Source organism: Barbus barbus (genome assembly GCF_936440315.1).
Source record: "Barbus barbus genome assembly, chromosome: 48".
NCBI lineage: Eukaryota > Metazoa > Chordata > Actinopteri > Cypriniformes > Cyprinidae > Barbus > Barbus barbus.
The window spans coordinates 20,537,386-20,560,485 of NC_136726.1; the positions used below are offsets into that span (position 1 = coordinate 20,537,386).

The following is a 23,100-nucleotide window of genomic DNA, read 5'->3' on the forward strand; positions in this document are numbered from 1 at the left end:
TGTCTTGGTGTTATGAGCTTCCAGTACAGAAAGTACAAACATAGTGCAGTCAACATATAATTAAGGTGATAAAGAACACTAATGAAGAGAATATACAATAATTAAGAATAACAATAGTAATAAAAATTAAAAATATACAGAAAAGAGACATGACCATAGACAGAACTGTGAATGTGCATGTGTCCTATTTACAGATGTACAGTACCGGGGTGTGTTATGTGTTGTTCAGGTGGGATACGGCCTGGGGGAAAAAACTGTTCTTGTGTCTGGCTGTTCTGGTCTTTGAGGGCATGTCGTTGTAGGTGGCTCTGAACATGTCACTGCGTGTCCTGGACGTGTTTGTCTTTAAACGGTCTGTAAAGTGTCTCTTTTAATTGGTTTATTGATCCACGTGCTCTAAATTGCATATTGGATTGTGTTTGAAGGTGAACTGGCCACAGCTATTACTGTATGCTAATATCATGGGATTCTCTGAAGATCCATGGAGTGTATGATATAGAAAGGTGAAGAATGGTATAGAAGCTCAGAACACTGATAGCTGGTTTATATTTGGTATGTTGGTCTGGTGGATATTTCGTTTATTTTTTCAATTGTTATTTCATAACATTTCATTTTTATTATATTCATTTATAAAATTATTTAATAAATTATTGTTTTTTATTTGGTATAGTGGCCTAGTGCACTTTTTATATTATTTCATAATATTTTATACATTATTGGGTTTTATTTGGTATAGTGGTCTGGTGCATGTGCATGGTTATTTCATCTTATTTAATTATTATTAAAAAAAAAATCAAAATACGATTTCATTAATTCTTACAAAATTCTATAAAATTCTATCAGAAACCATTCCAATATGCGGTTTAGTGATCAGGAAACATTTCTTATCCATGTTGAAAACTCTTGTTCTGCTTCATATTTTATGAAAACTAATGTTTTGTTCAGGACTAATTTTATTTATAGAAAGTTCAAAAGAACAGCATTTAGTTATAAGTTTTTATAGAATAAATATTATTTAATTAGTTTTAAATCAATATAATAAATTCTGCTTTTTAGTTCAAATCATGGCAAAAAACAGTTTTTATGTTACTCCAGCTACTTTGTGGTCTGAAGTAAAATAAAACAAAACAAAAACAGGCAATGCTTCTATCTAAAATGAAAAATGATTGACTCTCATAGTTGTAAGGCAGGGCTTTCATTCTTACAGCCGCAATATTGAACATTCTGATATTTTCCATTCATTTTTCTATGAGTATCCAGTCTTCTGCTGCTCATATTGTCTCTGGGGTTAGTCAGTATTAATTATAATGTGTGTGTGTGTGTGTGTTGCTGCTGTCCCCTCTGGCTGACTGACTCATGTGTGTGTCGTTGTGTGTGCTGTGCACATCTGGGTGTTTCTTGCACTGTCCTTTTTCGTTTAAATCAGTGTGTCAGACTCTGGAGCCGCGACGGAGATGTTTGGAAGATGAACATCCTCCTGCAAAATCCTGCTAACACCAGCTTTAAACTGAAGTTAGCTTCACATTAGCTGGTCTAGAGAGCTGATCAGATGGACTAACACCTGGCAGACCAGCCTGGTGTAAGATGCTTAGAGTACGTAGACCAGCTTGGATCAGCAAGAAACCAGCTCGACCAACTTAGTCAACATGAAGTGGTGCAAGATATTTAAATATTGTACAAAACAATAAATTATTTAAAAATTAACCATTAAACAATACATAAAAAATATCACATAGAAATTATTTTATTATTATTATTATTTTTAAGTAAATATATAAATGATTAAATATTAAATAATTATGATAAAAATAAATGTTATAAAATACAAAATACTTTATTTTATATATATATATATATATACATACAGTCGTGGTCAGAATTATTGGCACCCTTGGTAAATATGATCAAAGAAGGCTGTGAAAATTAATCTGCATTGATAAACCTTTTGATATATATTTTTTTTAAACTCTCAAAAATCTAACTTTTCATTGGAGGAAAATAATAAAAAATTGGAGGAAATATCATTATGAAATAAATGTTTTTCTCTAATACACCTTGGCCACAATTAATGGCACCTTTTATTCAATACTTTTTGAAACCTCCATTTACCAGTTTAACAGCTCTAAATGTTCTCCTATAATGCCTGATGAGGTTAGAGAACACCTGACAAGAGATCAGAGACCATTCCTTCATCCAGAATCACTCCAGATCCTTCAGATTCCCAGCTCCATGACGGTGCTTCTTCTCTTCAGTTCACCTCACTCATCTTCTACAGGGTTCAGGTCAGAGGACTGGAATGGCCAGCAGAAGCTTGGTTTTGTGCTCAGTGACCCATTTTTGTGTTGTTTTTGTGGTTTGTGTTTGGATTATTGTCCGGTTCCAAACATGGCCCATTACAAGATTTCTGAAGTAGTTTTCGTGCACAGCCAACTTGTACTCTCCTAGGTTCACAAAACTGTCGTCCATAAAATGCGAACATTTGGGCTGTGCTCTGTTGTAAACAAATCTTAACCAATGCATCTACTTTCTGAAGGCCAAATAAAGTGCTTTTGCTTTCACCTAGAAACACAAAGCATCTCCCTGACACGGCTGCATCAACACTACTGCGGTTACTGAAACCACGCCACCTTTCTTTGCGTGAATATTTGGGTGGAACTACGCAAATATTTCCACATCGTGACGTAGACGTGGGGGCGTGTTTGAATGAGCTGTTTTAGGGGGAGCGTGGCAGAGTCTTAACTTTGATAAGGAACATCTCTTTGGGTTTGAGACTTTAGTTTTTGCAACTTCAGGGATCTTATCTATGCACAATCAGCTTGTAACACTCCAAAGAGAAAGGAAGACTTGAAATCGCATCATATGACCCCTTTAAAATAATATACATAACACTGAGTTGGCTTTGAATTCGTAGCTTTCAGTCACGTGACCAGCTCGAAAACCAAAGATCTGGAGGGCAAAACATCCACAGAACTGCAGCGCAAGCTTGTCAATTTTCCATCTGTTTCCAAGCCTCAAATATTAAGATCACCTCTCAAAAGAATAAAACAAAGATATGTGAACAAAATGCAAGTTTTGGCCATTTGCAATCCATGTTATTTGCACCCACCGCAAAATTTCAATCACTAAACAGCGCGACAAAACATTGTAAAAAACACTTAAAGTGCCTTAATGTATTTACAACCGTGATATTAAACGAACAAATTCAGTATGCACCTTATTGATTATGCTTACTTTATACAGGCAAGCAGATGAGCCCGGAATATGAATGTAATGTGCTAAATGGTTCCGTATTTTCTTTGTTGTATTTGTATATGGGAAACCATTTAATATGAAACTTTGCACATTGTGTTTATATTCTGGGTACATCTGCTTGCCTGTACAAAGTTTACATCATCAGTAAGGTGTTTACTGAATTTCGTCTTTTAATATCTGCGTTTTACTACATTACTACTTAATGCAATCTGCATAAAAATAACTGGCGGCCAGTGGAGCAAAGCTTTGTTTTGCCCTCCAGGTGGGCGTTCCTATAAGAGTGTGACGTCACGTGAAAACTATCAATTTGAACATAAAGAATTTTTTTTACAGTTAATTTTACAAATGTGAAACAATATTCAATGCGGTAAAAATGTGGGACAGGACTTTTATTTGTTGGTTTGCTCCATCCAGAAAAGACCAAACGCTCAGAGAATTGAGATTGTGCCCTTGCTCAGGGAGTTTCCTGTAGCCACGCAGCCCTCGACCAATCACTGAGCACCATTAGGCAGCGTGTGGCGGCTCCCGTCCCAGCGTTAATGATACTCCTGACCTCTGACCCCGTGAGAGAGATGAGCAGGCAGAACTAGCCGAGGTCTGAGCCAGAACCGCAGCCGACGGGAACGCGGGACGAGATGGGATGAGACAGATCTCGCAGCGAGGAGATTTTAACTAAACTAAACCCCTCGCCACAATAACCGCACAGATGGGATGAGAGGAAGATGACGGATTGTACCTGTGTTTATTTTAAGAGCAGATTTCGTTCTCATTTCGTTGGGGTTTTTAGCGTTGTAAATTTTTGTTACTTCTAAAATATGTAAATATAGTTATGTTGCATCGGTAGGAATGGAAATCGTGAATAGTTTAACAGTACTGCTTCTGATTCCACCAATGAAAACAGTTCTGTAACAATTTTAAGCTTTTTTCATTCAAGAACTATAAAAAGGAACCACATCTAATAAAATAATATAATAATGATATGGTTTTAGAGTATTTTTCTTTAACAAACCTGCTTAGAACCAGGTTTCCCAGACTAACATTTCAGAACGTTTTTCTTTTTTTCTTTCTTTCTCTTTCTTTCTTTCTTTCTTTCTTTCTTTCTGAATATTTTATATATAATTATTATATTTTATTATGCAAATAAATAAATAAATAAATAAATAAATAAAGTGAATGGGACAGTGTTGTTATTTTTTTTATATAAAAATGAAGCGCTCTCTCTCTCTCTCTCTCTCTCTCTCTCTCTCTCTATATATATATATATATATATATATATATAATTTAAAAAACAAATTAGAAATGCTGTCTTAAGAACTAACTGAAACAAAAATAAATTAAAGGAAATAAAAATATTTCTAATAGAAATGACAAAAGCACATAACAAAATTACTAAAACTTAAAAAAAGATTAGAATATAAAGGTAATAGTAAAAAATTAAATAAAATTCAAAATATCAATAAATAGCATAATAGTTTATTTAAAAAAAAAAAAATTATTTGCAAGTATCTAAATTAAATAAAAAAAAAAATTAAATAATTTAAAAAATATGCATATATATATATATATATATATATATATATATATATATAATGAAGTGTATTTATTTTTATATTTAGGTTTTTTTAGGTAAATGATTTTTAATCATTTACAGCCCCATTTACACCATGAAGTCATATTTTCTGTTGGCTGTGTATGAGAATAAATATATTATACACTGTTGACATGAATCAGATGTGGCATTTCAATTCTAAAAACTGAAATTGAATTAACACGCTCGGGTGGTGTAAATTCAAAAGTTGATTGCATACCTAGTTTTCCTTATAACTGTCTCCCTAAATCTGAACGTGAACGTGGGCTGTGTCACAAAGCTCCTGAAACATGTTGTTTATGGGGCAGAGAGGCGGACAGCAGTGACATCTATGGAGGGTTTCCACATCGCCACCTACTCCTCTGAAGACACTTTCTGTCATTTTGTCTCTCCCACATGCTCTCGCTCTTCTCTCCGGCCGCCCATGATGCTGCCGAGGGCTAAATTGGCTATTTCCATGTAAATATGAGGCTTGTGTGTGGTTTAATTACTATGGAGATGACTTAGGAGCGAGCGTGTGATTTGAGCGATCAGAGCCAAGCATCAGGGAGGAGAGCGGGAAGGAGGAACGGCGGATAATGCTAGACGTGCAGAAGTTGGAGGTGGAGAAGCTTGTGATCAATTAGGAGACTGGGAATAAACTTCCTCTTTTCTTTTCTTCTCTCTGTCTTTTAGGGGAAGAGAAATAAACCAGGAGTGGAGTCCGTCGCGTCTCCTGATTCAGGAAGAGGAAGAGGAGAGAAAAAAGCCATCAAGTAGGTGCAGGGACATCGGTTTCGTTCACTGGGGTGTTTTGTAAGATCGTTGTGTTGGAGCGAAGCTTGAACATCAGAAATCAGCGCCGCGATCGCAGTCCGTTGTGTTTTGAGCAGAGGAAATCATTTCAGAAGATGTTAAAGCAGTGGCGGTCTGTCAGAGGAAGCAAGAGAGGCTCCAAAATGTGTTTATCATCAACATAGCAACTACAATGATAAAAGCAACAGTTCATTTCATTCATTTACATACTAATATGTCTAACCTAGATGTATATAATGTAAAAAAAATATATATAAAATTTTATTACGAAATAAATTTCGTATATTTAATAAATATTTTTTGATGTCGTGTGATAGCCCAGAGAATTTTACTTAGCAAATTGACTGATTGATTTCAATTAGGCAATTCAGTTCTTAACATAATTTTTTTAATAATAATAAAAATAATAATAATATCCTTTATTATAAAAATAATAATAATAATACAAATAAAAAAAGCTCAGGGAGTTAATAAATTTCATGTTTCATCCTCCATATTGACAAGCATTGGGTTGGTGATCAGAAAGATTATTACATTATTAATTGTCAAAATTATTAGGGAAAGATTATCTGTGTACTGGAGCATGCATATGCATATATATATATACAGTATATATATATATATATATATATATATACACACACACACACACACTTTCATGAAAATAATAATAATAAAAAAATATATATAATTATAATTGTTATGAAAAAGTAATAATGAAAAATTGTACTTATATATGCACTGTATACTTATTATATATATTTATTTATTATATTTAATTATTTAATAATATATCTATAAATAGATATATCTATCTATACACATACATACATGCATAATTGTTATGAAAAAAAATATATAATAAATTAGAGACATACAAAAACTTTGATTTATATGTGTTCATATTATTGTTCATATTATTGTTATTATTTAAAATAATAGTAGAATACTAGCTAGAATAGAATACATTTTATTATTGTTATCATTTTTTATGTATTAAAAGCATCCTCTCCCAGCCATTGCGGCTCTTTGATTGACGGTGAATCTGAAAGCGTTTGATTGAGGATGCGGGATGTCTGAACTCAGCGGGACGCTGCGTTTGCATTGTTTTGCTCGGCAGCTGATCACACGCCTCCTTGTTTGTGGGATGGTTATTCTCAGAAACGCGCGCTGGTAAAAGTCGGTGCAATGTTTTGACTGTGTTGTGTGCTTCGTGACATTGCAGCTGCTGCTTTGGACTAATGAGTACTTCATTGGATTTCAAGCTTGCAGGTGCTTGTGGAAATCTGTGTTTTTAACTGAAAATGGCTTTTTTCCCCCTTGAAGCTGTTTTTGAAATTCTAACTTGACATAAATTACCTTTCCTCCCAATATCAGGTTCATCTGAGCCTTCGTGTTTCTCTCCACCCATGCAAATGTTTCTTTTCTTAAGCCAAACGTGAATAGCATCTGATATTGTGTTGATTATATTTAATAATCTGTTTTGGTTAAGTGTGATGCTTTACAGCTTTTTTATCTCTCTCTTTCTCTCCTTTTTGCTTTTGGTAAAACTAATGAATGCACAGGTATAATCTCGCTCGTTTCTGCTCTGCTGCCTTATGGATTCATCGGCTGTTTTTATCTCTCTGTTTGCTCATAAAACTGTCTTTGCACCTCCTTATGAATGGTGAATTCCTCTCCTCTTTCACTTCCTGTCCCGGATCAGGAGATCGGCTGTGTGTAGACTGATGGAGGAAAGATGGCTGATGCTCTACTGACATGTATGTGTGTCTCTTCAGTGATTTAGACAGAGACTTTTGGAATAACAATGACAGCAGTTCAGTACAGCAGCGCTGGAGCTCATACCCGCCCAAGGAGTTTGTACTAAACATTTCTCCTTATGCCCCTTACGGAGATCCACGCCTCACACTCAAGTGAGTCTCTGTTCAGGCTGGTAAGAGACACAAACCCCTGACCCACTGCTCATACCATAACACACCCCAACCCCAACCCTCACCACTCACACCCCAGATCTGTCTAACCAGCAGCACAGAGTCTGATTACTACTGATTACTTCATTCAAATCATTCAAAACGACCGTCTGACTGACATATAAAGTGACCCAAAAAGTGCAAATAGCACCATAATATGTGACCCTGGAGCACAAAACCAGTCTTAAGTCTTAATTTGTAGCAATAGCCAAAAATACATTGCATGGGTCAAAATGATCAATTTCTCTTTTATGCAAAAAATCATTAGGATATTAAGTAAAGATCATGTTCCATGAAGATATTTTGTAAATTTTCTACCGTAAATATATCAAAACTTATTTTTTGATTAGTAATATATGCATTGCTAAGAACTTCATTTGGACAACTTTAAAGGCGATTTTCTCAATATTTCGATTTTTTTGCACCCTCAGATTCTAGATTTTCAAATAGTTGTATCTCAGCCAAATATTGTCCGATCATAACAAACCATACATCAATGGAAAGCTTATTTATACAGGATGATGTATACATCTCAATTTAAAAAATTGACCCTTATGACTGGTTTTGTGGTCCAGGGTCACATATATGCTCCTGAAAATGATTCATGTGGTCAATAACGTGAAAGTTGCACTCTATATTTACGTTCAGAACCGAATGAGAAACAAATTAATAAGTACGTGTCAGTCCATCAGCAGTTTTTCGCTGACGCGCAGAAATAACTTACATACTGCTGCACAATTACTGTTTTCTTTTACAGATTTTACAATGCGCTAATTCAGCTCATTTTAGTTACTGCATTTCAGTTGAGTAGGCTGCGATATCAAAACTGTCTAGTTTGCAGTGATAGAGCTCATCTGTTAGTGTGTAATTATGTTTTGGTGTGCAGTGGGCTATATATAAAAAATACTTATATATTAATTATTAATATTAGTATAAATTATATAAAATTACATATTTTATACATTTTTAAATATTTTAAATATTACATATTTTATTTATTCATATAATTATTTTAAAAATATATTGTAAGTTATAAGTATTTGTAACAAATTATATATACAAAATGTATTATTCAGTATATTTAACACAGTATACAAGTACATTATATATAGATATAGATATATAGATATGTATAAATAGATTTATAAATTAATGTATGTATTTAATATTTTAAAAAACTGTAATTAATAATTTACTTTTAAAATATATTATTTTATTTAAATATAATAGTCAAATTATACTGTAAGTAAAATTTATTTTTAACATATGTATATTTAATATTAAAAATAATAATACATTATAATAATGAAAGTAACAGTCATGTATTATATATTTGGTGTGTGTGTGTGTGTGTAAATATTTATTAGATTTATTAAACACACACACACACACACACACACACACACACGTCCCAGATGAAGCAAATTAAATGCATTGAAACGACCGTTTTTCTGTTAGTATTTGTTTTTTGTGTGGTATGTGTCAGACGGTCAGTGAGTGGACTGTAGGCTAAAACTTACCTTCCCCTAACACAAGCCATATATAACTGTACCCCATCTCACCTGTTACCCAACCACTCCCCCAACAACCTCAACCACACCCTGATCACTGGCAGGGCTGTAATGATGAGGAAGCATCCCATAATCCAACACACTTGGATATGACAATGATCTCATAATGCACCAAAACTCATAGTATCTGATAAAACAGTATCATTACACCAACCAAGATGACACATAAAGACAAAATGCTTTGAAGGCAAAGTGTGACATTTCGGCTCCTAGGGATGGATATATATATATATATGTTTATAATATATTATATTATTAATAAATCATATTATTTAACTTCCAATATCTGCCCTTACTGATATTTTTAGATTGAAAAGCACTCATTGTTTTAAGGGGTCTTCTTATTTTCTGTCACACATTTAAAAAAGTAATATTTATTACTTTTCATATTGTATATTATAATATTTTGATGTTGTAATTGTTTAATAATTTTTTCATTGTTTCAAAATAGATTTATAATATTGATCATTTGTTTATGTGCTATAAAATGGAAATAATTACTGATTTATTGAAATCACCCAAAATTAAGTGTTAGTATTATTATAATATTTATTGAAAAATGTAATTTGGTTTTATTTTTCATAATTTTTTTTATTTTTGAATTTTTTTGCTTTTTAGTCATTTTTTATTTTTATTTAGCTTACATTTTTATTTCAGTCTTAGTCATTTTAGCACTTCAACTTAAACATCATACACATGAAACATTATTTCAATAATTTAATTAACATGTTTATTTCAATGCCTAATTTTCATTTTAGTTTTTTTTTTTTTTTTGTTTAGTTTTTCAATATAATATTTATATTTGATTTGATTTGATTTCAGCTTTATTTCAGTAAAAAAAAAAAATTTTTGGCAGCTTTAATAGTTACCTTATGTGGCACGAAACAGAATTTGAATCTGTTTATTTGAGCAGCCGTTCTGAATGGTGTCGCTCGTGATGCAGAAATCGCACACTTCACATTTAAGTTTGTTAGATGAATGAAAGTCATTATGTAGAGTTTATGTTATTTATTCCACATTGATGTTCTGTACGCTTTGCAGGACTGCAGGGACATTATCAATGTATTGCACAGTTTACCTCAAAATATCTTCAAATCCATTTTGCCAAAATCGGACACTAAACGTCCCTCATTCCCTACAGCCCTGCTTGTCTCTTCTTAGCTTATGAACTTTAACCTTTCACCCCCTCCCACCCCCTCCTACCCCCTACCCCCTACCCCACCTCCTCCCCCCATGGGGTGTTACCATGGAGACGGACAACCCTCCCGCCTCAGCTATCCAGCGAACAGCAACAATAACAGTAAACAAACAAGGAAAAATGGCATCAGTAGCGTGTATCCCTCCTTGCCGCCCGCTCCCTTTGAGGGTTGACCGTTACAGTCTGATTGTGGTGTGGTAACCCCCGTTTCACCTTGTTTCGAGATGGTGTTGTTTTGCCTCTGTCTTCTTTCTGGGGCTGGCTGTGTCCCTCTAGCACTCCTGATTCCTCCAGCGCTCAACCCTCGCCGGCCTAATCCAGACAGGTTTCGCCCGCCGCTTCCTAGAAAGAGCCAAATGTTTTAAACACGCTTGTCCATCAAATCCGGCAGCAGGCGCACGGAGGGGTTCAGATGGGGCGGCCGCTGTAGAAAATGAAAAATTAAATAAACATGTTAGCCACGGTGGCTCAGGTGATTCAATTCGGATCCTCTGGACCGGTGACCTGCTGGATTAAACGGTGTGGGGTGTTTGCAGACCGCTGCACTGAAGCTCGGCTATTTGAGACGGAAGCCGCAGATTGAAACTAAACCAACTGGGAACAGATGCTTTGTCGCACGTTGTCTAGTTTGCAGCATCTTCATTTAGACTTTAGAACTTAATTGAAAATAGAAATAGAATAGAAAAAGATGTCTTGAAGGAGATTGTTCTTTTGCATTACTTTGCATCCATTGGTTGTCTGCATTTGGATCAGATCATATAAAGTTTTTAAATCAATATATCAGTTATATTGTGATCCTTTTTGTCACAATATAGAAGATGCTTGTATTTCGGGATGCATGATATATTAGTCATTGGCTAATTTAAGAGTGTTTTTTTTTAAATATATTTGTATTATCTCTAGCAAATTATTATCTCTAGTAATCTCTAGCAAATCTCAAAATTAATAACCATTTTCTTACTGTACATAATAATGTTGCGAAGCCTAAATTAATTTGTAGCATTTAAAACTTTAATTAGTTTAGTTTTAGTTTATTGAGAACTTAGTATATAATTTTTATATTAGCTGTTTATCATTTATTGGCCATAACATGAAAATAAATATCATCATAATATTATCTGCCATAATTGTAATGAAGGTGCATCCTGCTAAATATCTAAATTCTAATTATTATTATTATTATTATTATCATCAACATCATCATCATTATCGGTTTTGTTAGTTATTTGCCATAACACCAAAATAATTATTGATTTATTGGTATCAGACAGAATTAATATTATTTTAATATTTTTTATATTCTTATATATATATATATATATATATATATATATATATATATATATATATATATAATTTTTTTTTTTTTTTTTTTTTTAGTATTATTAGTAGTGGTATTACTGATTTTAAGTGTGAGATCAGATTCCTCACCTGGTTTTGTGCCAATCTGCAGCTGCCGGCTTTGTCACTTAAAGCTCTTTTTGCTGTTCTCCTGTCGTTTTTGACGTTGTTGGTGTTGATGTTGTATTGTGTTTGAGCGGTGCAGCAGTGTTAATATAAATCTCTTAATAACTGCATGATGACTTTCACCAGATCCACAAAGTGGTGACCATGATTATAAATATTGATGACAAAAGTAACCCTCGTCAAATTTTATTTGTCTGCGTGAAGTCTGCAACATTTATGGGTGTCATTAAGGTGAAGCATGTCACCGGGAGTACATATGTGGTTATTTGAAGCATCATGGTTGTTGTAAGTCCCTTTGTACGCCAAAAACACCAATTTACACTCTTAAAAATAAAGGTTCTTATTGGCATCAATGATTCCATGAAGAACCTTCAGCATCTACTCCACAGAGGTTCTTAATAGTGGCGGATGGTTCTTTAGATGTTTAAAATGTTCTTCACACTTAGAAAATAATGACTCTTTGATGAACCAGAAATGGTTCTTCTATGGCTTATTTTAAAAAGGTTCTTTGTGGAACCAAAAAGGTTCTTCTGCACTTTTAAAAATAAAGGTTCCAAAAGTGTTTTTTTTCCCTTCCACAGAATAACAGTTTTTGGCTCCCCATAGAAGCTTTCAGTGAACAGTTGTTAAAAGAACCGTTTTTTCTTAGTGCAAAGAACATTTTAAACATCTAAAGGACCTTAAAGGTTCCATGGATGTTAAAGGTAGGCTGGCAGGTTCTTCATGGAACCATCAAGGCCAGTAAAGAAGCTTTATTTTTAAGAGTGACTTGAGAGAAATCACTTACACTACCTGGTAAAACTAGGCTCTGTTATGCCCCCTAGAGGAGGAGCTGCTCTTGGTGTTACCCAGGGTGACTTGTGTTAGTATGTAGTCACTGTGAGGACACACATGTAACACTCTCATGGGATAAATGATTGTGATTTATCCAAACCTGTAACCGTTTCTTCTCTCCCAATGTTTGTCTTTTTCCACCTTTTTCTCTCGTTCCTTCCATCTCCCCGGCTCTCTTTCTGCTGGCTCCCTCAGTGGGACGGTGCCCGGGGGCCAGAAAGGGGCCGCGGGGGGTGGATTGGGGGACAGAGGGGGGCCGTCGCACAGCGACAGCGTGAGGAACATGATGACGGGGGGCATTAAAGCCGGCAGGTGGCAGACGGTACAAAGCCGCCTGCATTCGGGAGACTTCAAGAACGGCAAGTGAGTCGAGCCCACAGGGGACAAGAAAGAGAGATGTGATGTGTGTGTGAGATGTTTAAGAAAGTTAAAAATGCCTTTGTGTGGGTCTGCACTTTGCTGAGATTTCAGGCCGCCCTGCAGTCTAATAATAGCAGGATCCGTACGACTGACTCAAACACACTTAGAAACACTCAGAAGCGGCAATAGCTCATTTCAGTCCATTATAAAACGCAACAGCCACAGCAATGACTCAAAAGACGGCATAAGTGGTGATATCATGCACCTGATTCCGCCTGCAAATACGATTCGCGAGGGATAATAGGGTCTTGTATCGGCCTGAGGAGGGTTATTTTGCGATAACGACCGGCTGACTGGCGTATTATAAAACAATCAAATGGACAGGGAATATTGCGTTTTAAGTCGACATATTCATATTTTCCACAAGAATATGAAACTGCTCAATTGTTTTCAACATAATAATAATGAGAAATGTTTCTTGAGCAGCAAATCAGCATATTAGAATGATTTCTGAAGGATCATGTGACACTGACTGGAGTAATGATGCTGAAAATACAGCTTTGATTCACAGAAATAAATTACACTTTAAAATATATTCAAATAGAAAAGTTATTTTAAATTGTAATAATATTTCACAATATTTCTGTTTTTACTGTATTTTTGATACAGTGTAGGTTCGTGTGCTGATGAAGCTAAATTAGTGCTATTGCAAATAGCATTCCATCTTGACTTCACTGTATTTTGGGAGAAGAAAGAATGTGCATTATGATACTTGAAGCTAACATCCATTATAAATCCAGTATATTTGACTGCAAAAAGTCACATTTAACCAGAATCGAGAGTTAATCAGAATCAAGTATTCCAATGAGCTGTAATAAACTGTAATCACAATCAGATGGGAAAATATGATGTGTTTCGATGACAAATTTCCATAATTTGTCTGAGTTTCTTAACACCAGATTTTTCAGAGCTGTCAGCATAAGGTTAAAGTTTTATAGAAGCCGTTTCTATAGCTGGAGATGTTAAACACAAATTTTCAATCTTAAATTGCCGACAAGTGACACTGTGTAGCACAAAATATTAATGCATTAAACGTCCTATAAATGTGCTTAATATTTCAGTGAATCCTAAATTTATATCTGTCAGCAGTGTGAAGCGAATCCTGGGAGAGGAGGAAATATCATTACGTTGGTGAGAAAAGGTTTAGAGAAACCAGACAGATTGATTTCAGCAAAACGTGACAAAACAAAGATGTGGCCCTGTCCCGAATGATGCACTTCATGCTGACTTTTGCATGTGTTCATGAACCATGGCAGCGTGCTGCGTGTCCCATTTGTAGCGGTAGATTCAGGAGGGTTTTTATGAGCGCCTCCTATGGGGCATTTGCTCATTTAAGTGAGGACAGCAAAGTCTGAGGTCAGCATTTGAGACATTGGCATAAACAAGATCCCAAAAAACATGACTAAACATAAACTGACTCAAGGAAATAACAAGTTAAACAGAGCGTTTTACAGTGTAACTAAAAACTACACCTTTAAAGTCAAAGTGAAATGCCGTTTTCAACCCATTTTACCTCTGCAATCTGGTGTTTTTCTGAGTAAAATTATATTTAGTCTGAAAAAAAAGAAAGTTGGGTGAGACTTTCCATACAGCAAAATTAAAAAAATAAAAATAAATAAGCCCACAATAAATACATAAATTAAAAATAAATGTCTATATATTTAAAAAAATATTGAATATTGAATAAAAATATATTGCTAACATATAGTTTACAACATATTTACATAAATATATTTTCAGTAAGTTTTAGTTATTTGTTTTTCAGCATTTTCTTTATATTGTCAATCTAAATATATTTAATTGTCTATTTTTTTCATTTTCCAAAAACATTTTATGATTGGAAATGTGTTTTCCTGCCCACTAAATATATTTTGTAATATATTTTTGCATGCTAAGATTTGAAAAACATATTTAATTAAGCCGTGCAGCATATTTCATCATATTTTGGGCCATTCTTGTATATTGTATCTAAATACCTTTTATATTGTCTATTTTTTGCATTTATGAAAAATTTATTTGATGATTCAAAGTGTATTTTCTTGGCCCTAGAATTACATTTGTTATAGATTTTGGCTTTTAATGGTAAAAAAATTAATATATATATGTATATATATATATATAATATTTGAAAAACATATTTCATTAAGCAACGCTCTTTACAACATATTTCACAATATATTTATTTATTTAATCATTTATCCACATGGGTTGTTTTATCCATCAGATTTGTGAACTGGATTGCTAACAGCAGCCACTAAATTACAAAATTTGTGTCATTTTAGAGGCGGACCACTGATGAATTTGGCAAAATAATGCCAGGAACATGTACTAAGTTGAGACATTTTTCATTTCATGTTAATTATATTGAGCTAATTACCAAGGTAAGGTACCAAACCTCACAAAACGCTACATCACCAAAACACACCCAGAGCTGCTAAAACGCTACTGTATCCGTGTGCCGCTTGTGTGTAGACGTTCACACAGCAAGTGTTGCGCACACATACACACAGGGGGCTCAATTTAAGTTTTCTTCACACCCTTCGCTAACACCTCCTCTCCTCCAGCACCTCACATATTCTCTCTTCTCACACTCCATCCATACCACCAGTCCTCGTTCTTCTCTCCTTCTCTCTCTCAACACGCCCTCCGTTTTTCTCCATCTGTAATTGGATTCTATTTTAAGGCAGCTATATGTGTCTGTCTCTTGTGTTTGTGTCTCACACCCCCTTTTCCCGGTCTCTCTCTTCCTCTGACTTTCTTTCTTGCCTACATCTTGTTCTCCACTACGCTTGTTTTGCCCCCTGGTGTTTGTCCTGCAACTACCTGATGCCCTTTATCAGCTTAACCAGTTGAGCCGGTGCAAGTCATGCCCTATGCCAGCTCATTAATGTCAACATGAAACCAAATTCGTCCCTGTTTACTTTATTAATACATGTTCCTGGTCCTACTGTGAAGGGTGAAAGGATTTTTTTTTAAATATAAGACACTGAATAAGAAGATAATATTAACTAATAGTCAAGTAGATATTTAGTCATTGTTTTAGGCTACTGTTGCACGTAATACAGCCTTTATAAAGTCTTGACAGAAGTTAACAGTCATTTTATGTCAAGGATAGAGCAATAATAACAAATTTGGATCAGTTTGAAAAAGTAGTGCAACCATTGAGATACTCTGGATAGTGAACTTGATCTTTACTCTGCATATCCAGGTCAAAAAGACTCAAAAATTTATGTAAAAGTAGCGGCATTTATGTAGCGGCAACTACATTTCATGTAAAAAGCATCAATTACACACTTAATGTGCTCTTAATTTTGATGCAAAACCATTAAAAATATCTCCTGTGAAGTGAAAAGTCATGAAGAAATTCTGGAATGTTTTTGCAACCAAATCACTTGTATTTGAAGGCAGCATTTCCTCATTAAATATCCTGTTTCACATAAAAGCATGTCACATTACAGAAGTAAAATGGGATGTGAATGACTTTTCATGCTTGAGTTTGAATTTGATACCAGGACGGTTTTCCTCCACTGGAGCAAGTTTATGTTATGTCCCATAAACTTCTTGTTATATTCAGCTCTAAATCACTCTGAAATGTGTTTAATGAATTCTTTCAAATGTTCACTGACAGGCACTGTCAAAAAAAAATTTGCAAAAAATGTATCTTTAGGGGTACAGCAGCTTGACACTTGTCACCGGTCTACTCTTAAAAGGTGCACATTAGTACATTAGAGTAGTAACATTTTACCCGTAAGGTGCTAGTATGAACCTTTTAGGGGTAAATAAGGTTCAAAGATGTCCCTTTAAGGCAAGGATGTCCAAACCTGCTCCTGGAGGGCCAACGTCCTGTATAGTTAAGCTCCAACTTGCCCCAATACACCTGGTAGTTTCAAGCCTAAAGACCTTGATTAGCTGGTTCAGCTGTGTTTGAATGGGGTTTGGGCTAAACTCTGCAGGACAGTGGACCTCCATGAGCAGCTTTGGACACTCCTCCTTTAAGGTTACTGCCTCAGTGACAAGCTGTTGTACCCTAAAGGTACAATTTGTGCACATTTTGTCAGGGAGTGTGGGATTGCTGAGATTGGGCAAGCTGAAATGGGATACAATAGCCAGGGAATCTTTATAGGAATCGTGTTTTCAGCTCAGGTGAAACTCATTGTGAAGTTTTAGATGTGTATTTGACACAGTTTTGAGATTAGAGTGAAACAGGGCTAATGAGTGAAACAGAGGGATGTAATTGCGAAGGGAGGGGTGGAGAGGACAAAAGAATGACGGATGAGCCAGCGTAGTTGGTTGGCTGCTGAAGGGACACAGGGGGCCGTGGCGTTGCTTAAAACGAGTGTCGCAAGAAACGACATGCAAAGTTAAGAGAAGAAAGGGAGGAGAGGGATGTGTGAAGATGGGAGGCTCTCAACAAACCAAAAAACAGTCTCCCGGAAGAACCGGTGGCAGCCGACTGACGCCACACACGCCGCGGCACACACATGCGCACGGTCGTTCAGGGCAGACGCGTCACACACCGCGATCCACTCAGGCACGCACGGGAGCGGGCCGCAAGCAGGCCTCACACGCCTCCCAGACACATGCGCACGCTCACCGCTCGCCGTCGGCTCAGGGAAGTCACGTTCGGGCCGGGAACGGACATGCACACGCACACTTGCAGACTCATGCAGACCAGGGCGGCTGTGGTCTCTTCTGCTACCTGTGTTACGGTGGCTATTGCCTCTGTTTGACGCTTCTTTCCTTTTTTCTCCTTCTCCTCCTCTCACCACCTACACCTCGCACTCCGCCTCCTCCTCCTCCTTCTTCCACTCCTCTACCCCCTTCTCCTTCTGACAACACCATCTTTTCGTTGTCCTTTTCCTCTCTGGCTGTTCCGTTCTGCCCCCATCCGTCCCTGAACCTCTCGTCCTCCTCTATGTCTCCGTTATCGCCTCTCCTGTCTTCAACCGACTCCCTGACTCTCCTTCACCCGGATTCCGAACTCTTTCCTTTCAACCTGTCGACTTCCTTTCCTCCATGCCCATCTGCATCCCCTGCTCCTCCTCCGACCCCTTCAAAATCCTCCTCGGATCCTTCTCCTCGTCCCCGCCCTTTTGTTCTTGTCCCACCTTCTCTCCTCCTCCTTCCTCGTCCCTCCCTCTGTCGCTCCCGCCCTTCTTCTTCTTCTTCTTCTCGCTCCTTGCCCTCTCTCCTGCTCTGCCCGCACAGTTTGTCTGACCACGACCTCTCCTCGGTCGAGACCTTGGATGACATCCCATCAATGGGGGCGACGCCTCGGCCCCGCACGTTGCTGCGTCAACAGAGCCTCCAGCAACCCTTGATACAGGCTCCGGCCCCAAGTTTGGCCAGCAGGCCGCCAGTCTCCCAGAGTCTGGGTCAGCTGCACACCCAGCCGGGCAGCGGAGGGGGCGGAGGCGCAGGGCCTGGGGGAGGGGGCGGGGCCGGCTCAAGGAGCTCCAGGGGCGGCCCGGCAGGTGGCGGAGCTTCACGCTATAGGCCAGAAGGTGCCGGGGGGCGGGCCTCTCGCGGGAACCCTGGCAGCGTGGATCACATGATGGGTCAGATAAAGAATCGAGGCCTGGACGTTAAATCCTTCCTGTAAGTCACTTCCTGTTTGGGTCTGTCCTGCGCATGCCTTTTTGTCCTGTATTTGTATGTCCTAACATTATTAGTCTTGTCTAATTATTTACCAATTGTTTAAGACAGTGGTCCCCCCCCCCCCCTCCAACACTGCACATTTTGTATCTCTCCTTTGTCTGACACACCCAGTCTCTACTAATAAGCTGATGATCTGAAACAGGTGTGTTTTATTTAAGAGACACGGAATACATGCAGTATTGGGGGGGGGGGGGGGGTGTATGGTTGGGAACCCCTGGTTTAGGAATAGGAACAATTGGACATTTTCACCCAAAAATGAAAATTCTGACATTGACTAATCTTCAAATCATTCCAAACACATACAACTTTCTTTCTTCAGTAGAACAGAAAAAGAGAAGCTTAGCGGAATGATCACGCTGCTCTTTTCCATTAAATAAAGGCATACAGTGACTTGGGCCTGTAAAGCTACAAAAGTGCCTAAAAAGAAGCACGATAACAGGGATTCAGCTGACTCTTGCACTGCTTTCCAAATCTTTTGAAGCGAAATGATAACTTTGTGTCTGATGCGTCTCTCACAGATTTCATCATTACTTAAATTGTAGTCTGTCCTTTGTACAAAGATATCATGTAATTATATAGTGTACAAGTCATATGAACTACTTTTATGATGCTTTTTGTCTTTTTTAAAACTTAGTAATGTCCATCATCATTCATTTCTTATTGTAAGGAAAAGAGCTGTGGTAAATCATCATTCTCTAAAACATTATTTTGTATTCCACAAAATAAATCATTCATTTTTGGGTGAAATTATAGGTACACGTTTTTATGCACATTTTTATGAGAGCTTGTGCATTATTTGAGAAATATGTCAGACTACATCAGTTCCCTTTCTCTGGGATGCTTCATAAATACTAGCCCTGTTTTAGTACTGGAAATAATAGAGCTATTAAAACAGCGTAAATCTCATAGAGTTCAGCTGAAAATGATCTGCGTGCCTCTTCTTGTTTGTCCTCACCTCTGTTCCTGCACCACTGTCTCTCTTCCTCTCCAGACTCTGTCAGACAGTCGTTCATTCTGTCACACTATATTTCAGCCCCGCAGCAGAATATCACTCCCCTCCCTCAGCGCTCTGCACTGATGTGCTGTTTTATGACGTTCTGTTTTATAAGACTGAATATTGCCTTGCCTTGTGTGTGGCCTGCCTCAGCTGGTTTAAATATGTCACATTTTAGGACCTCAGGGGGCCGCTGGAAATATGGTACCGGGACTAATATTATGTATGTGTGTCAGCACATGCGTTTGTGTTTGAGCATGTGTTTGCCTACGTATGAGTGTGTTCATGAATGTTTAATGTGCTTCTTCTGTGTTTAAAGGGACAGTTCACTTCAAAATGTTATTTTTAATCATCATGTATGTAATTACACAGCAGTTTGTCTTTCTTCTTTCTAAACACCATAAAAGTAGTCCATACAGCTTGTGCACTATATTCAAAGTCTTCTAAAGTCATATTTATACTTATATGCAAGTCCAATTTACTGAATTTACACAATAGTTCTCAAAGATTGCGTTTTTGAATTAAACTGTTGCACTTTCGGTTGCAAAACATGAATTACATCCCAAGTTTTAAAATGCATATATGCAAATTAGATTTTTTACAGATATTGTGTTTCATGGAAGAAAAAAGTCATTTGTTTGGGTTTTGAAATGGCATGAGAGTGAGTAAATGATGGCAAAATATTAATTTGTTTGGTCAGCCATTTAATATCTCTTTGTTACACTTATGTTGTTTTCAAACAGGGACGTTTATTCGAAGTCTAAAACATAATGCCTTAGAATAGCCGTGACTTATTGAGTGAACAGGACTGCAGACTATCAACCGACTGCAGCACATAACAATGGCTTGATCGGGGCTACAGGTCTTCAATAGACGCTCTGGTTGGGTTTATATAACGGCGTTTAACTCCGTCTCTGTAAATCTCTCTGCCTGACACTGCGTGACCTGCGGAGGAAGGGAGGGCAGGTCTCAGCTCAAATGACAAACAATTAACGCGACTGAACATCCTCTAATTTCCCAAGATTATCCACACGTGAACACACAGCAAATCGGCGTGATTGATGGATTTCATGGTTCTCAAGTGATGTAACATGGTTGAATTTGTAAGCCTGCCTCAGTTGTGCGTATGCGACGTTTGGCTCTGTTGTGACGCATTTAATTGAATTATAATAGATGCTTTACTGAACGGGGTCGGAGCGAGAGAAGGCCTGTAATTTTCACATTTAAACACAGCGATTCAGTGATGAGTAGCTAGGTGTCTTGACGCGCTGCTAGGTCAACAGCTTTTTATGACAGGTTTGAAAAAGATTTTCTAGTGAAAGCCCGCTGAATATTTTCTACAAATGCCATTATGGCAGTTCAACCTGTGCCACATGATATTTACACTCTCATTTTTCAGATGCACTTCTTGTGCTTGATATATATTCTTCATCCTTCATCCTTCTCTTTATCATCGTCTCGTTTTTCCGGTTCTGTCCAGTGATTGAAGGAGTAGTGTTATTTATATGTTGTTGCAGTATTTACTCATGTTTTAATTAGCTTTTATTTTTATATTTTCAATTTTCATTTTAGTTATGTTTTATTAATTTTATGGGCTTTTGTCATTTTTTTAGTTTTTGTTTTTTAGTATTTCTATTTAGCTTATTTTACTTCGGCTTATTTCAGTTATTTGCAACATTTCTACTTTTCATTTAAGTTGAAGTTTTTCATCTAATATATGTTTGTTATTTTATTTCTGTTTTTATCCAGTTACGGTCATCATTTACTCACTGTCATGTTGTTCCAAACCTGTATGATGTTGATGCTGTTCTTTGGACAAAATGGACAAAAAAGTACTATAACAGTAGTCAGAGTACTTCGTATAAATTCAGAAGACTTATAATATAGCACACAAGTTGTACGGACAATTTTAAATGTGCTTTTCTGCATTTTTGCAGCTTGTCTGCCTTTGGAGATGCAATAATTTATATAATTATATAATAACGTATTGGGGAAAAAGCTGCTTACAAATCAAATTGTGAAGTTTTTTGTTAAGAAAGTCTGTTATAGGGGTTTGTAACATTATGAGTATATTTTTTGGTGAACTATTTCATTAAATGTTTATGTTTGGATATACAGTTTGTTGTATGTGTGTTTGATTGGGTTTATACGCAGTTAGGTGTTGAGGTTAAAGTCTTCGCTACAGATTCACATTAACCGTGAAGCATTGATTTTCTGTCCTCCGAATCATTACTCTCAAAATGGATTGTTACTCCAAGCCAGAGGAAGAAAAGAGAAAGAAATAGGGGAAATAGAGTCTGAGTCAAGGTTTAGAAACGCAAACCACCATACTACTATTATTATTGCTGCAGTTTGCAATAGTATAGATGCTGTGGAGATTTTCTGTATGCATTTAATGTCGGATGACCTACAACATTTGTCTTTTCCTTTCTGGTATGGATAACTGGAACATTTCTATATGCAGTATGTGCATTGTTAAATGTTTCAAGTATGCTACAGGTACACTGTCATCACATGAAATGACTATGCTGCATGTTAAGTTTAGCAATTGGTATTGGTACTATTTTACCAGTTATATGCCAGATTTTGGTGGTTTGATCAAATAACAGTGTTTCTGCAGGCCCTTAAAGTCTAAATGCACCCTTTCACAAATGAAGGCCTTAGAAAGGCCTTGTATAGAAAATGGTATTAACTGATGCATGCATTGCTAAAAATGAAATCTTCCTCAGTATTTATGTCTTGTTTTCCAGTATGAATATATAAACATCCTCAAATTAAGATACAGTTACTTAAAAAAGCAATATGAAGATTTGAAGTCTTGTTTTATGATCATTTTAACAAAATTAAGCAAGATTATGCATAAAACAATAACTAATGTCTGTCAATAGGGTATAAAAACTTGTTTTCCCTTTGAATTAAGTTGATTTTACTGATCCGACTGGCAAATATTTGTTTGTGTTTTATTTATAAACTCAGAAAACAAGACTTTGCTTCTCAAAGTCAGTGTATCCTGAGATAAGAATCTTTAGACATTTTTAATGGAAAACAGGACTTTAAAAAAGTCTTAATAATCTGTTGGAAGCTGTATTTTCAGACGAAATTGAAAATAGACATTTATTATTTTGAGACTATATTGTGTTCTCTTCAATTTATTCCTTGTATTTTCTTTACTTGGTCTTATAAAGGTCTGAAAAAAGTCTTAATTTTACCTGCAGAAACTCTACAATAATGACCTAGAGAAAGAGACGAAATAAGAGCCGATGCATTGTGGAATACAGTAGTCCTTGATGTTTGCATATTGTGTATTTTAGCAAAAGCAGTAAATAATTTTCAGAGCATACAGAGAATTTACA

The 23,100-nt window shown here is 36.4% G+C and overlaps 1 protein-coding gene across 1 annotated transcript in view; it reads left to right on the forward strand.

The window, feature by feature from the left end:
- syt7a (synaptotagmin VIIa) overlaps nt 1–23,100 on the forward strand; it is a gene marked incomplete at its 5' end in the record, with an annotated part of 128,191 nt that overhangs the window by 72,178 nt on the left and 32,913 nt on the right. The window contains 3 exons of the mRNA XM_079411736.1: nt 5,516–5,595; nt 7,414–7,548; nt 18,304–18,693. Of these exons, the coding sequence (XP_079267862.1) occupies nt 5,516–5,595; nt 7,414–7,548; nt 18,304–18,693 (605 nt within the window). The remainder of the gene's footprint in view (nt 1–5,515; nt 5,596–7,413; nt 7,549–18,303; nt 18,694–23,100) is intronic.